The following is a 15,643-nucleotide window of genomic DNA, read 5'->3' as shown; positions in this document are numbered from 1 at the left end:
CCAAGCCTATATTTGTCTTGCAAGGCTTTGGGAGGGGTGTGTGTGCTCAGTGAAGACTTCCACTTAAGACTACCTTGGCTTTTACAGTGATTGAAGAAGTCCTGCCTCTGGCTTTTCAAAATTTTTTGAAACCCTTAATATCATTTCTTTGTAAAGTCTGCATGACATTGCATTGTGTGAAAATACCATAATGTATTTAACCTGGTGCCCCATGATGGTTATTTAAGGTTTTTTCAATATTTTTTGTGATTACGAATAATGCTGCAATGAATAACTTTGTGCATACTCCTTGAAGCACATGTGGGAGAAAATCTGGAGGGTAAATCCTAGATGTGGGATTGCTGGGTCAAAGAGTATGGCCGGTTACAATTTTGATAGACATTGCCCTCTGTAAAACTGTCCCTACTGGGCAGTTCCCTGGTGGTCCAGTGGTTGGGACTCAGCGCTCTCATTGCCATGGCCCGGGTTCAATCCCTGGTCGGGAAACTAAGATCAAAGATAAGCAAACTTTAAAACACACACACACACACACACACAAACAAAACAAAAATTTGCACCTATTTACACTCCCACCACAGTGAATAGGATTGCCTGTTGCCCCTCACTCTGCCCAACACCATGTGTTAGCAAACATTTAATCTTTGCCAGTAAGAGGGATGAACAATTATATCTCGAGGTACTTTTATTTTGCATTTCTTTCACTATGGGTAAGGTCATCATCTATTCATATGTTTACATCCCACTGTAATTCCTTTTCTGGGTTATATCTATTCATGCCGTTTGCTCTTTTTTCTGTGGGATTAGGCTTTTTCTTGAATTGTATTAACACTACTAAGGAAATTAGCTCTTTTTCTGTCAAAAGTGTTGCACATATTTTCCCCCAGTGTGTCATTTGCATTCTGACTTTAGCTATGTGTTCTTGTGTGTGTTGTGCAGAAATCTCTAATTTTCATGTAGTCAAATTTATCGATCTATTCATGTCTTAAATCTTATGTCACACTTAGAAAAGCTTACTCTTTTTAATTCTCCCATGCTTTCTTCCTCTCTCCATATTTTTAGTTTGTTTTCTCATTATTTTAAAATCCTTGATTCATCTAGAATTTATTTGCTAGAAGAGTAAAGTAGGGATTTACCTCTGTGGTAGAATATGAAATATATTTGGTTTTTGTCCCTGGTTCCTCACACAGAGCTCCTAAAACTCTTGAAATTTCCTGAGTGATAGGAGTGTCTTATCCTTCCCAAGAAGCCCCCCTTTGGATTTACGCTAATGAGGTGATATAGGGCGACTTAGGATAGGGTCCCTAGGTGGGTTCGGGTAGGGCTGGTCACCAGAAAGACCAAGTGAATAGAGGGATGGGACTTTCACCCCCACCTGCTGGCCTCTTGGAAAGGGTTGGGAGGAGCTGCAGATTAAGTTTTATAAAAACTCTTGAACAATGAGATTTAATAAGGTTCAGGGTTGGTGAATACACCCCAGTTCCATGGGGATGGAAGCCCCTGCTTTCAGGGCCCTTCTGGCCTTACCCTATGTACCTGTTTGGCCGTTCTTCTGTATTCTTTATAATAACCTTTATAATAAACTGGTAATGTAAGTAAACATTTCTCTGAGTTCTGTGACCCACTCTAACAAACTAATCGAACCCAAGGAGGTGGTCATGGGAGCATCCAATTTATAGCTAGTCAATCAGAAGCACAGGCAACATGGACTTGCCATTGGTGTCTGAAAGGAAGCCAGTCTCGTGGGGCTGAGCCCTTAGTAAGTGGGGTCTGACACTATCTCCGGGTTGACAGTGTGAGAATTGAGTGAAATTTGTAGGACAAGCAGTCAGTGCTCACTGAGAACTGAAGAATTGCTTGCTGGTCTTGGAAAAAAACAATCAGACCACCTCACTGTCCCAACACCATTTATGAAATTATCCCGTTCACTGGCAGAAAATCCACTTTTAGCATAGGCACTGTCTTTTGAGTCTGTTCATTGACCTGTCCTTCTCATGCCTAGGACTGAACTGCCTTCAGTTCTGCTGGTCCCTATTATTTCCTTTCTCTTTCAGAATTTTTTGGCTTGTTTTGCATACTTATTTCTCATAAGGATTTTGGAATTGGCTTCCTAATTCTCCCCAAAATAAAATCGGTATTTTCCTTGGAATCACTTTAAATGAATAACTAAACAGGGAGAATAGACAGCTTTTCTAATAATAAGACCCCCTGTCCAAGAACTTGGTGTTCTTTCCAGTCATTCAGTTCTTCTGCAGCACCATTTTGAAATGTCCAGCAGGGCAGCTCCTGGTCTGCCCGGGAGCAGCTGTAGCCAGTGTGTGCCTCCTTGTTCAGTGGTGCAGATTGCCCTGCTCCCCAGGATGGGAGGACCTTTGGGGAGGCCTGCTTGGACAACTTCAGAGCTGAGGGAAAGACTGGCCACTTGCCTAGTCTTCCCTGAGCCTGTCCCAGCAGCTGCCCCTTCTCTGTTGCAGGGACTTGTAACATTTGTGACTTAATTAAACCTCATCTCCACAGAAGCATCTGGGGATAAACTAACAACACCTCTTTGGGTACTGGGCCAGGACTTGTTTCCTTTGACATCAACACCCAGGACCTGTCACAGGGGAGCCAGGGGAGCCATTGGCTTGGGCCACATATTCAAGAAAAGCCTCAGATGTACACTTCTCACCCCATCATCAATTGAAGTGAATCATGGAAGCACACTGAGAGAAACTAAAAGAAGACATTCACCAGAAAACTTAAAGTTGCATCCCATTACCAGACCTCATGCCAGCAAAGCACTAAATATCACACAACTCATGGAACTAATTTGTGAATTGCACAGCTGTTTTGCAGGCCATTGCCATGCATAAAAGAACACTCAAGAAATTAAGCCTACAGATTTTGAGTGACATTTAGCTGTCACTCAAACCATAATTGGTATAATGCTCTATGTTTTATCAAAAACTTTAAAGTTACATCACTTTACCACAAAAATTCTGCATTTTAGGATAGAAATACTTCAAATAGTGTACTTTTTGTATACAAAGAAGTAAAATGATAGTATACTTTCTCGTATTTTTGTGTTAGAGTAAAGATGAAACATATAATTTCTGCAATGCTGTTTTGGCATAACTTCTTTGCTTCATATGTCAGAGGCCTCCATAATGGAAAGTGTCCCAGGGCTCTCTTGAAGGCAGCAAGGGCTGTCAGTGCAGAATTTTGCCTTATGACCCTGGGCTTAAGGGGATCAGGGTTTGAGCCCTGTCTCAACTCACATAACGATTTCCTTCCGTGTCTGATCCAGCATCATGTACTGCGTCCACTCCTGTTGAGTCTCATATGTCTTAGACTGATCCACGATCTTTTGGAACATCGTCCTCTTCCTACAAAACACACCAGTTTGTTAAAGGAGCACATCTTAGAATAAGGCAACCCCTGGCCTTCTAGTGTTGGCTGTTTCAGACAGAGGCTAATTAAAACAACATAATTAAAAAAAAGAAAAAAAAAGGTGAAAAGAACCAATGCCTGGGAGTGAAGACCTAGGTTCTAACTCAGACTCTACCATGGATTTGTTATCTGATCTTAGCTAATCTTCCCCTGGATCTCAGTTTCCCCATCTGTATAATGGGGGTAAAAATATCTAACTCATAGAGCTGTAGTGAGAGTCGATGTGTCCATAGCAAAAGTATGGTGCCTGGCACAGAGCATATACTAAATCCATTAGAACTGTGGTGTTCACTATCATTATAATCATTGCTATTCTTTTTTTTGGCCACACTGGGTGGCTTGTGGGATCTTAGTTCCCCGACCAGGGATGGAACCCGGGCCCATGGCAATCTTAACAACTGGATTGCCAGGGAATTCCCTAATCATTGTTATTCTTAAAATGAAGAAGAAACACCAACTTGAAATACAAGGCGAGGTCTGTAGCAATGATCGCGATGTCCATCATGTGGATTGCATGCTCATGCTGCCTGCGATTGAGGTTTTGAAAGATATTCAAGCTCTAAAGAGAAAACCATAGGAGAGATATAGGAAGTGATGCTGGCAGTAAGGTTGCTCAACTACTGATGGCTGCCCCAGGTGATGGGAGAGGCAGCCCAGGCCAATGCCTGGCCACACTCAGGCTTCTTGTGAGATGGGCGCTCCTTCTCAGGCCCCAAAGCCAGTTTAGAGCGTCCGCATCCTACCTCATCTCTCAGCAATGTTTTGCCAAACTCCAAGTGGTGTCTTTCCAAGATGGAGGACCCATGGAGCTTGGCCAGTGGGTTCTGGGATCTGAATGGGAGAGAAAGAGAGACACACAGAGAGATAGAGGATCAGTATGAAATGGCTGAGGTGAAGGCTAAAAACATCATCCATTCCTGTCACCTCCTAGTTCTGCAGGCAGAGAGGTTGAAGTTCAGGAATAAGAAGGAATTTGCCACACAGTAGGACAGTGGGAAATAGGACTAGATAGCAGGTGTCCTGACCCTCAGGCTTTAGTTTTCTCCACAATTGATTCTGGGCCTCTTTGAGGTCGTGCACTCCCTAGAAGTGTGGACCCTTATCTCCAGAAAAAGACACAAACACAGTGCCACGTGCACTTTTAGAAACTTATTGGCCCAGTGCCAATCCATGGACATTGGCACTGGGCCATACTTTGAACATCACAAAGCCCCAGATCCTCCATATCTGATCCTTAGGGGAAGCCACTGAATCCCCACAAGCAATATATTTATTCATGTCTTTATTCAATAAATATTTGTTGAGCCTTTTTATGCGCCAAGCACTGAGATCAGTACTTAGCTTCCCACGAGGTAAAATGTAAACACAATCTCTAACCTTGCAGCAGCAGGAAAGAACTGAGAAGACTCAGAGAAGCATGTTCTAGGGCTTGTTAATGACTTACAGGCTGTGGGCCCTGGGAAGAGCCTCAGTTTCCTCATTTATAATATGGGTATCACACTCGTCCCTGCTCTGCCCAGCCCACAAGGTGGTCACGAGGGTCCCCCAGAACATGGTTCAAGGACTCTGCTTCAGAAACTATCTAGAATATAAGCTCTGTGAGGACAGGGACTGTGTCTGGTTTGCTCACCCTGGTACCTCCTTTGCCTAGCCTAGGGCCTACCACACTGGTGTTAGGAGCATTGTAAACCCAAGGTGAATAAATGAACGGTTCTCAGTTACTAACATCTTGGCTTGAATTAATTCAACAGGTAGGAAGGGAAGGAGAAGAGTGAAGAAGTTTAATATATTAGTTTCCTGTTGTTGCTCTGACACATTACCACAAACTGAATGGCTTAAAACAATAAAATTTTATTATCTTACAGCTCTGGAGTTCAAAGTCTAAAATGGGTCCGCAGAGCTGCTTCCCTTCTGGAGGCTGTAGTGGAAAATCTGTTTCCTTGCCTTTTCTAGCTTCTAGAGGCCCCCTACATTCCTTGGCTTGTGGCCCATCCTCCATCTTCCAAGCCAACAGTGTAGCATCTTCTGTCCTCTCTGACATCCCCACCACCTCCCTCTTATAAGGACCCTTCTGACTATGTGGGGCCCACTTGGATAACCCAAGATAATCCTTATATTTCAACATCCTTAACTTAATCACAGGCATGAAGTTTTTTTTTGAATGTAAGGCAACATATTCCCAGGCTCCAGGCATTGGGGTGTGGACATATTTGAGGGTCATTATTCTGTCTATCACAGGAGTTTACCCAGATCCAAAGGGCAGGAAGAAGTGGGAAGCTGTGGACTGCGGGACTTCTCCTTGGCAAGCCAGTCTATCTGAGACCCATCCAGATCTAGGTAATCAATCCTGGAGGCAGGAGGTAGAGAGGAGGGCCAGTAAGCACTGACTCACTTCATTTGGTAGAGATTGTTGGTGCCTCTGTGGTCAATGTCATGGCAGAAGGCGGCGGTGACCATGGCCAGGGCCTCCAGGTCTGTGAAGTATTGCTTCAGCTTTCCAGTCTGGAAGAGCAGTCAGAGCAGTCACTCCTTTCTTGTGGGGGTTGGAAGCAGGGCTGAGAACTCAGGTGTGAGGGGGAGGGCCTGGAGCTTGGAAACATAGGTCTGATCTTGGCTCGACCCATGGTGCCCCAGGCTGACCAGATGTTTGCTGGGACTCAGGGGTTTTCTGGGATGTGGGACTTTCTGTGCTAGAACTGGGACAGTCCCAGGCAAATGGGGCTGGTGCGTCACCTTACTCCTGAGTGACCTTAGCTGGTCGCATCTCCCTCTGGGCCTCAGTATCTCATTGTGCACACTCAAGGTGGAGGGCATCAGACTGGATGATTGTTGAGAAACTGACAGCCCTCGAGTTTTAGGATTTAAAGTGTTTTTGAACATGACCAGACTGGTAAAGCGAACCTTCCAAGCCTGGTCTACCGATTCAAGCACAGCCCAGAAGAATTTTTCCGTGAGCCTCTTGCAAGTACTTAACTCCTTGTTTGTGCAGGTTGTTGGAGTCAAGGGTGAAAAGAGCCCTGGGGAGGTGATGCTGACTCTGTGACTCTAAGAAATAAATCAAGTTTAAGGGGTGTGTTTTTCACCCTCAATGACAGCCTAGCCAGAATTCCTGCCTCCTGGCCCTAGAGCGTACTCTGCCCTGACCATTCCGGCCACAAGGGAAAGGAATGAGGATGAGGAGCCTGGGCAAGGGCAGAGAAGTGTGTCATAACCTGGATGGGAAAACACTTTTAAATGAAATATAGAAACTGCAAACCCTCTGAGACAAAAAGACTGACACATACACATAGGTATGTCCATCCAAGGACACAGTAGCACTGTGTGTAATAGTGAAAGATCGAAAACAGCCCCCATGTCCAACAATAGGGGAGCTGGGTAAAGAAATTATGGTCTACTTGAACAATGCAGAGTACTCTGAAGCCACAAAGTTAGATCCTGGATAGGCCTTAAAAACATTCAGTGGAGGCTTCACAGGCGAATTCTATCAAACATTTAGAGAAGAGCTAACACCTGTCCTTCTCAAACTCTTCCAAAATATAGCAGAGGGAGGAACACTGCCGAACTCATTCTACGAGACCACCATCACCTTGATACCAAAACCAGACAAGGATGTCACAAAGAAAGAAAACTACAGGCGAATATCACTGATGAACATAGATGCAAAAATCCTCAACAAAATACTAGCAAACAGAATCCAACTGCTCATTAAAAGGATCATACACCATGATCAAGTGGGGTTTATTCAAGGAATGCAAGGATTCTTCAATATACGCAAATCAATCAACGTGATACACCATATTAACAAATTGAAGGAGAAAAACCATATGATCATCTCAATAGATGCAGAGAAAGCTTTCGACAAAATTCAACACCCATTTATGATAAAAACCCTGCAGAAAGTAGGCATAGAGGGAACTTTCCTCAACATAATAAAGGCCATATATGACAAACCCACAGCCAACATCGTCCTCAATGGTGGAAAACTGAAAGCATTTCCACTAAGATCAGGAACAAGACAAGGTTGCCCACTCTTACCACTCTTATTCAACATAGTTTTGGAAGTTTTAGCCACAGCAATCAGAGAAGAAAAGGAAATAAAAGGAATCCAAATCGGAAAAGAAGAAGTAAAGCTGTCACTGTTTGCAGATGACATGATACTATACATAGAGAATCCTAAAGATGCTACCAGAAAACTACTAGAGCTAATCAATGAATTTGGTAAAGTAGCAGGATACACAATTAATGCACAGAAATCTCTGGCATTCCTATACACTAATGATGAAAAATCTGAAAGTGAAATCAAGAAAGCACTCCCATTTACCATTGCAACAAAAAGAATAAAATATCTAGGAATAAACCTACCTAAGGAGACAAAAGACCTGTATGCAGAAAATTATAAGATACTGATGAAAGAAATTAAAGATGATACAAATAGATGGAGAGATATACCATGTTCTTGGATTGGAAGAATCAACATTGTGAAAATGACTCTACTACCCAAAGCAATCTACAGATTCAATGCAATCCCTATCAAACTACCAATGGCATTTTTCACAGAACTAGAACAAAAAATTTCACAATTTGTATGGAAACACAAAAGACCCCAAATAGCCAAAGCAATCTTGAGAACGAAAAATGGAGCTGGAGGAATCAGGCTCCCTGACTTCAGACTATACTACAAAGCTACAGTAATCAAGACAGTATGGTACTGGCACAAAAACAGAAAGATAGATCAATAGAACAGGACAGAAAGCCCAGAGATAAACCCACGCACATATGGTCACCTTATCTTTGATAAAGGAGGCAGAAATGTACAGTGGAGAAAGGACAGCCTCTTCAATAAGTGGTGCTGGGAAAACTGGACAGGTACATGTAAAAGTATGAGATTAGATCACTCCCTAACGCCATACACAAAAATAAGCTCAAAATGGATTAAAGACCTAAATGTAAGGCCAGAAACTATCAAACTCTTAGAGGAAAACATAGACAGAACACTCTATAACATGAATCACAGCAAGATCCTTTTTGACCCACCTCCTAGAGAAGTGGAAATAAAAACAAAAATAAGGAAATGGGACCTAATGAAACTTCAAAGCTTTTTCACAGCAAAGGAAACCATAAACAAGACCAAAGGACAACCCTCAGAATGGGAGAAAATATTTGCAAATGAAGAAACTGACAAAGGATTAATCTCCAAAATTTATAAGCAGCTTGTGCAGCTCAATAACAAAAAAACAAACAACCCAATCCAAAAATGGGCAGAAGACCTAAATAGACATTTCTCCAAAGAAGATATACAGACTGCCAACAAACACATGAAAGAATGCTCAACATCACTAATCATTAGAGAAATGCAAATCAAAACTGCAGTGAGATATCATCTCACACCAGTCAGAATGGCCATCATCAAAAAATCTAGAAACAATAATTGCTGGAGAGGGTGTGGAGAAAAGGGAACACTCTTGCAATGTGAATTGGTACAGCCATTATGGAGAACAGTATGGAGGTCCCTTAAAAAACTACAAATAGAACTACCATATAACCCAGCAATCCCACCACTGGGCATATACCCTGAGAAAACCATAATTCAGAAAGAGTCACGTACCAAAATATTCATTGCAGCTCTATTTACAATAGCCAGGAGATAGAAACAACCTAAGTGTCCATTATCAGATGAATGGATAAAGAAGATGTGGCACATATATACAATGGAATATTACTCAGACATAAAAAGAAACGAAATTGAGCTATTTGTAATAAGGTGGATGGACCTAGAGTCTGTCATACAGAGTGGAGTAAGTCAGAAAGAGAAAGACAAATACCGTATGCTAACACATATATATGGAATTTAAGAAAAAAAAATGTCATTAAGAACCTAGGGGTAAGACAGGAATAAAGACACAGACCTACTGGAGAATGGACTTGAGGATATGGGGAGGGGGAAGGGTGAGCTTTGACAAAGCGAGATAGTGGCATGGACATATATACACTACCAAACGTAAAATAGATAGCTAGTGGGAAGCAGCCGCATAGCACAGGGAGATCAGCTCCGTGCTTTGTGACCACCTAGAGGGGTGGGATAGGGAGGGTGGGAGGGAGGGAGACGCAAGAGGGTGGAGATAATGGGGGCGTGTGTGTATGTATGGCTGATTCGCTTTGTTGTGATGCAGGAACTAACACACCATTGTGGGGCAGTTATGCTCCAATAAAGATGTAAAAAAATAAATAAATGAAAAATTTAAAAAAAGAAAACATTCAGTGGAATAAGTCAGACACAAAAGGAGAAATACTGTGTGATTCTACTCGTGAGATACCTATAATCAAATTCATAGAGACTGAAAAAGTAGAATGGTGGTCGCCAGGACCTGGGGACAGGGGAAATGGGGAGCTGCATTAATATTGTTGTTTAAAGGGGACAGGGTGTCTATTTGGGAAGTTGGAAAATTTCGGGAGTTGGAGAGTGGTGATGGTTGCACAATATTGTGAACATACTTAATGCCACTGAATTGTGCACCTAAAAATGGTTAAAATGGTAAATTTTAGGTTATGTATATTTTACCACAATAAAAATATATTTAAAGAATATGATCGATATATTTATATATTTTCAAATGAAAAAAGCATGTTACAGAATAATAATATTTAATTGGTTATGAACAAAATAAACTTTGTGTATGTGTGTGTTAACAAATATGTCTCGATGCTTCTTAGAAGAAAATCTTGAAGGAGTTGTGTCATGGTTTTCTCCAAATACCGGCTTGGGGGTGGGAGAAGAATGTAGCTTTCTTTTACTTTTTATTTTATATACTTCTCTCTTCTTGGAATTCAGTTATGCTAAGCATGTACTCTTTTTGCATTTTTTTTTAAAAAAGCAGTAAGTAGAAGAATGATGCTGCTGCTGCTAGGGGAGCTGCACGAAGTCGTCCCAGTGTGGCGGGAGCTCGCAGCCGCCCGCGGTCCCACCCACCACGCCGCCCAGATGCCGCCACCGTCGTACCACCAGCAAGGAGAACATGGTCTGCCCCACGTTGAAGCCGTGCCGCCAGTTGTGGTAGGTGATCCTGCGGTAGCCCTTACTCAGGGAATACATGAACCGCACCAGAACCTGCGAACACATGCACATCAGTGAGGAAGCAGCATTGCGCCAAGGCTTGGGGGTGATGGTGGTGGGGATGCTGCCTGCTGAACCCCAGATGCTCCAGCCCCCGCCCTGGACCACGTGTGGGAACTAGCAATAGAGGCAATAAGGCTGTGAGAGCACTCTGCAGACTGCTAGGTACTATGACAGTGGACGTGGTTATGAAACAAGGCCCTGGGAGAAGCTTAAAGGAACTGTACGGGAGAAAAATCAAAGGGGTCTTTACATCAGTGGTTCTCAGACTTGAGTGCACGTCTGAATCGCTCCGGGCTGTGGGGAGGCCTTGTGAAAACAGTTTCTGATTCCTTACAGCTAGGAGTGTGTGTGGGGGGATGGGGGGGCGCGCGTGCCCATGCGCCCGTGTTGATCCGTTTTCAGGTGATGCTGATGTGCCTTGGGGCAACACATTTAGAACCACTGCTTTAATCAAAGAAGTCTGGGAAATTCTGCACGTGATATATCCCCCACCCCCACCTTTTTGTCCATCCCCGTCCCCCTAGATGCACAGCACACCTAAGGAATTCTGCAGGGGAAAAAGTCCTGTTTAAATAGATTTAACCCACTTTTCCCACTCTGTTTGACTGTAGGACTGCTTTTGGTGTCCCATTTATCCATAGTCTTCAGAACTCAGTGCCTCAATACCCACCTTGAGAGACACCACAGTTCAGAGGAACCATGTGTCTGTTTTCTGATAAATGACGCATCTGTGCGATGTGACTAATGCTTTAAATCCTAAAAGCTGAGGGTACACTCTTTTTAAGGCAGTTTACAGATTGAGGTTTTTTTTTTTAAAAGCAAGCAAAAAAGAAACAGGGAAAAGAAAAAGGGAAATCAAACGTTTGTTTCGACCTCACCTCCTGAGGAATGTGAAATTTATCCACCACCCTGAGCTCATAGTACATCTGTATTCCACATTTCACCAGCTCCAGTTCCGTCAGGGGCAGGTCGCTGAAGTGGAATTTATTAATTTCATATTTCTCTGCATCTGGCAGCTGTTCTTGCTGTGTGAAACATGGAGTCAAGTGACTGGGACACATGAAGAGTTCCTGGGTCCCTCTCCTATCCCCCCCACCCAAGCCCTGTCCCTATCCCGAGTCCGCTGGAAGGATCAGAGCAGGGTGGCAAGGGTCATGCTTGGCAGAGACACTCCCCGCCCATGCTTGGGGCACACCCTGCGCTTGTAACCGGTCAGGGCCAGCGCTGCTGCCCAGCTCACCAGGATCTCAGCCAGTTCTTCTTCCTCGCATTCCCACGGCTCCTTCCCATATACTTCTCTGGTTTTCTGCCGGGGCCCGAAATAGCAGAGAAAAGAATTAGTTTACTACATCTAAGGTCTAAATGTATCTCTACTTTTCCATTTCCTTTTTTCTTCTTCCACCAAAGTTCTTGCAACAGAGCTACCAACTCAGAGAGGCTGTCATTCAACATTTATTGACAAGTAAATTCAAGGTCATGGGCTTTGGAGCCATGGAGCCGTTCGTGCATATTCGAGCTCTGCCAGTTACTGGCTTGGATCTCCCATTTCCTCATTTGTAAAATGGGGATAATAAAAGTACTTAACTGGCAAGTTAAAATTAGATGATGCAAAGTCTTTTTTTTTTTTTTTTTAAACGTGGGTTCTTAGCTCCCAGACCAGGGATCGAACCGATGCCCCTTGCAATGGAAGCACAGAGTCCTAACCACTGGACTGCCAGGGAATTCCCTTATGCAAAGTCATTTCCAAAAACATATAAGCAACTAAATTAAACAATGCATGTAAATCACCGAGAGCAGTGCTTAGCACATAGTAAGGGCTAAAATTAAGTAATGCTGTTGTTGATATTGTTATTATCGCTGACTGGGGGTCTGGAGTCCTTGCTCATGGTCCTGGCTCTTCCTCTCACTTACTGTGTGACTTGAGACAAGTTCCTTCCCTCTCTGGGCCTATTTCCCCATGTGCTACAGGAGGGGGTGAACCTGGACCCAATAACTGGTTTCGGATTTCTTGATCTAGAGTATAGTCTATTAACTTTTAACTGGTTCACTGAAGCTACGCCTCCATAGGGTCTCCGTATCCATCATTTGGCTTAAAATTATGGACTGAGACAAGCGAACCATGGGTCAGTTCATCCATACTGGATGTTTTCTCCTTTGGCTTTATCAGTTATTGGGATCAAAATGATCACATTTGTTGTATCTTCCCAGCTTAAGAAATGCCCTCTGCAAACATTGGTTTATGTTGTTTCAACTTGTGCAGTGTATAAACCAAAGTCTTGGGAACTCAGCTGGGCATCATATCCAATGCCTTTTGGCTAATTCTGTTTACTTCTAAAATCTTGATCTCTTTGAGACCAAAATCCCAGGAATGGTGGATCACTGATTCTCACATATCTTTGAAAGCCTGTCATCCAATTTCCCACCCAGGTGGGATTTTCCTCTATAGCTTCCCTGATATATGATCACTCAGCCTATGCTTAGATACCTCTCATGATGGGGTGCTCACTACCTCCCAAGGCAGCCCTTTCAGCACAGTGATAATTTGCTCATTATCCTGAATGTTAAATGAGACCTATTTAACGAGCTGGGTGATTTGGGGACAAATTACTTCCCCCTTCTGGGGCTCAATTTCTTCATCTCTACAATGGGGGTAAAAATTCTTACCCTGGGACTTCCCTGGCGGTCCAGTGGTTAAGACTCCAAGCTTCCAATGCAGGGGGCGTGGGTTCGATCCCTGGTCAGGGAACTACAACCCCACATGCCATGTGGCACGGCCAAAAAAACCAAATCCATTCCCTGCCCACCTTACTGGGCTATTGTAAGCATTATAAGTGTGAAATTACCTTATATACTGTACAGTGATGAAACTATGTGAGGGCTTCCTACAAACATCTAACCCCCTTCTGAACTATTTCTTTGCTCAGAAAGATTGAGTCTTCTAAGTGAGCTGACCTCATGGAGGGAGGCTCTGAGCAACTGACCATTGTCCATTGGTCTCTCAGATAGAGCTTCCTCTCAGAGTAGGGGCTGTGGTTGGTGACTCCGTCTCTAGTACCATGTTAGCCCTGAGCACAGAGAAAAATGGAGTTTCTAGAGCTGTTAATCCAAGGTCTGGTTCTAAGACTGAGGTAACCCTGCAAGGGACAGCTGTCCCCATAGCAGCCATTTCTAGAGTAGAGACAGGAAGAAAACACTACTCACCAAGATTTTCTGGATTTCCTCATTGTCACACTTCACATGATATTTCACCATGTCTTGGAAAATATCCTTCCTGTTTTCAAGTTTGTTCATTGACTCATAAGTGTCAGGATTTAAGACAGACCAGCCCAGGAATTGAGTCAAAGACTGAAAGGAAGGAAAGGAAGAATCAGAGGCAGAACATCCAGGTTTGATCCTGCCTCTGTAACTTAGGGCAAGACTCTGTAAACCTCCATTTTCTCAGCTACAAAATGGGTTTGATTAGCTGTGTGCTGCCCTCCTCAAAGAGATGGTGTTAGGATAAGATGAAATAATGGATGGGAATGCACTTTGAATAAAGCTCTAACACACATGAAACGCCACCCTGATGTCTAATCATTTCACAAAAACGGAATGTGTTGTGCGTATGTGGGGACATGGGATATAAGTGAACTCTCTGTACTTTCTGCTCAATTTCGCTGGGAACCTAAAGCTTCTCTATAAGGTAAAGTTTATTAATTTTTTAAAAAAGGGAGTATAGATTTCTCTGACAACTGCTGCAGTGCAGAAGGGAGTGCAAAGAGAATAAATGTTGATTCAGGAAAGTGTCTACAAGGTGAGCTCCCATCCCTCCTGAGCTGGGGCAGCAGCACACAAGGGCCCCACCATGCAGCTCTGGGAGCCAAGTTCATTGGTGAGCCGACTCTGAATACCACGTCTAGGGGCCTCCTCAAAAACCGTACCTCCATGAGGGTCTCATCCATTTCATCAAAGGGTTTCCCATCTTTGCGATTGTAAAACGTGGCCACCCCAACAATTTCTTCCTTCTTGTTCACAATTGGCATAGAAAGGACATTTTTAATCGTCCATCCGGACTCATCCAGAGGCTCTTTCTGCAAGAGAAGAGCCAGAGTAAGTTTGCTTCGGGTACCAGGCTGCAGAGGCATCTGTAATGGACTTCATGCTGCATTATGACCCTGACTGGCTGAGGGGGTGGCAAGAGGTTAGACCTTGTCGGGCTTGGCATGATTTTAGTCGCCAAATGCCATGAGCAGGTTGCCCATCTGGTGGGAGCGCCGTAAGCCAGATAGCTATACTGTTTTCATCCCCAACATGTCAGGGCCATCACGTGCCAGGCAACGAGTTGTGTATTGGGGATCTAATGATGCAAACAAACAGACCAGGGAGGTAGTGTTTCCCTTTCAGATACAGGAGCTAATTGCAGGGGACTGGCTTAAAAGGGGCCATGTTGGTGATGCTTGTAACTTTGAACTAGTCAACTGGGTATAACCTGTACCTTTTGCCTCCCGACCTGCCTTTCTGTGTTCCTTTTGGCATGTCATTTTATCTCCGTGAGCCTCAATTTTCTCATTTATAGATGGGGTTGGTAGTAAGAGTATGTACTCATGGAACAATTGAGAATATAGAAGTGAAATATCTTGGTCAATCATAAGGTACCATTTGTGAGTCATTTCCCATCTCTCTGAGCCTCACTTTCATCATTTATAAAATGGGGATAACTAGACAATTTCTAGCCTTTTTTCCACTGATTCATTGAAGATTTATCAAGTATTTTACAATGTACAAGAACCTGAGCTAGAAGATGGGAGAACCAAGAAAAATAAGGCAGAGGTGTTGTCCTCAGGTTGCTCACATCTGGAAGGTCAACAGGCAATCACACTGCATGTGGGAAGTTCTGCAAGGTACTTTGGGAGCCAGAGAAGGGAAGGAAGTCAAGGAAGGCTTCCTGGAGTTGGAGAGTCTTCTAGCGCAAAAGTTCCAAGATTTTAAAGGGGGCGAGATGATAATTATTATTATTTAAGTAGCACTTGAACTCAGCACCTGGTAGGAGAGTGACTTCAGAGGGATATAGAATACAGTCCAAAGAGCATAGAGCTGTCAGTCAGGAAACTTGAATTCAAG

The 15,643-nt window shown here is 43.5% G+C and overlaps 1 protein-coding gene across 4 annotated transcripts in view; it reads right to left on the bottom strand.

The window, feature by feature from the left end:
- Window positions 1-15,643, bottom strand: part of PDE6A (phosphodiesterase 6A) — a 70,765-nt gene that overhangs the window by 16,572 nt on the left and 38,550 nt on the right. For all 4 annotated transcript variants that reach the window (XM_027081608.1, XM_027081610.1, XM_027081607.1 and 1 more), the window contains 9 exons: window positions 14,464-14,613; window positions 13,745-13,888; window positions 11,784-11,849; window positions 11,422-11,568; window positions 10,427-10,534; window positions 5,822-5,931; window positions 4,173-4,260; window positions 3,888-3,988; window positions 3,258-3,365 (listed from right to left, as the gene is read on the bottom strand). In XM_027081608.1, the coding sequence (XP_026937409.1) occupies window positions 3,258-3,365; window positions 3,888-3,988; window positions 4,173-4,260; window positions 5,822-5,931; window positions 10,427-10,534; window positions 11,422-11,568; window positions 11,784-11,849; window positions 13,745-13,888; window positions 14,464-14,613 (1,022 nt within the window). The remainder of the gene's footprint in view (window positions 1-3,257; window positions 3,366-3,887; window positions 3,989-4,172; window positions 4,261-5,821; window positions 5,932-10,426; window positions 10,535-11,421; window positions 11,569-11,783; window positions 11,850-13,744; window positions 13,889-14,463; window positions 14,614-15,643) is intronic.

This window comes from Aethalodelphis obliquidens, unplaced genomic scaffold (genome assembly GCF_003676395.1).
Source record: "Aethalodelphis obliquidens isolate GAN/ISIS:26980383/991018 unplaced genomic scaffold, ASM367639v1 scaffold45, whole genome shotgun sequence".
Taxonomy (NCBI): domain Eukaryota; kingdom Metazoa; phylum Chordata; class Mammalia; order Artiodactyla; family Delphinidae; genus Aethalodelphis; species Aethalodelphis obliquidens.
This window is presented reverse-complemented; position numbering and strand designations above follow the sequence as displayed.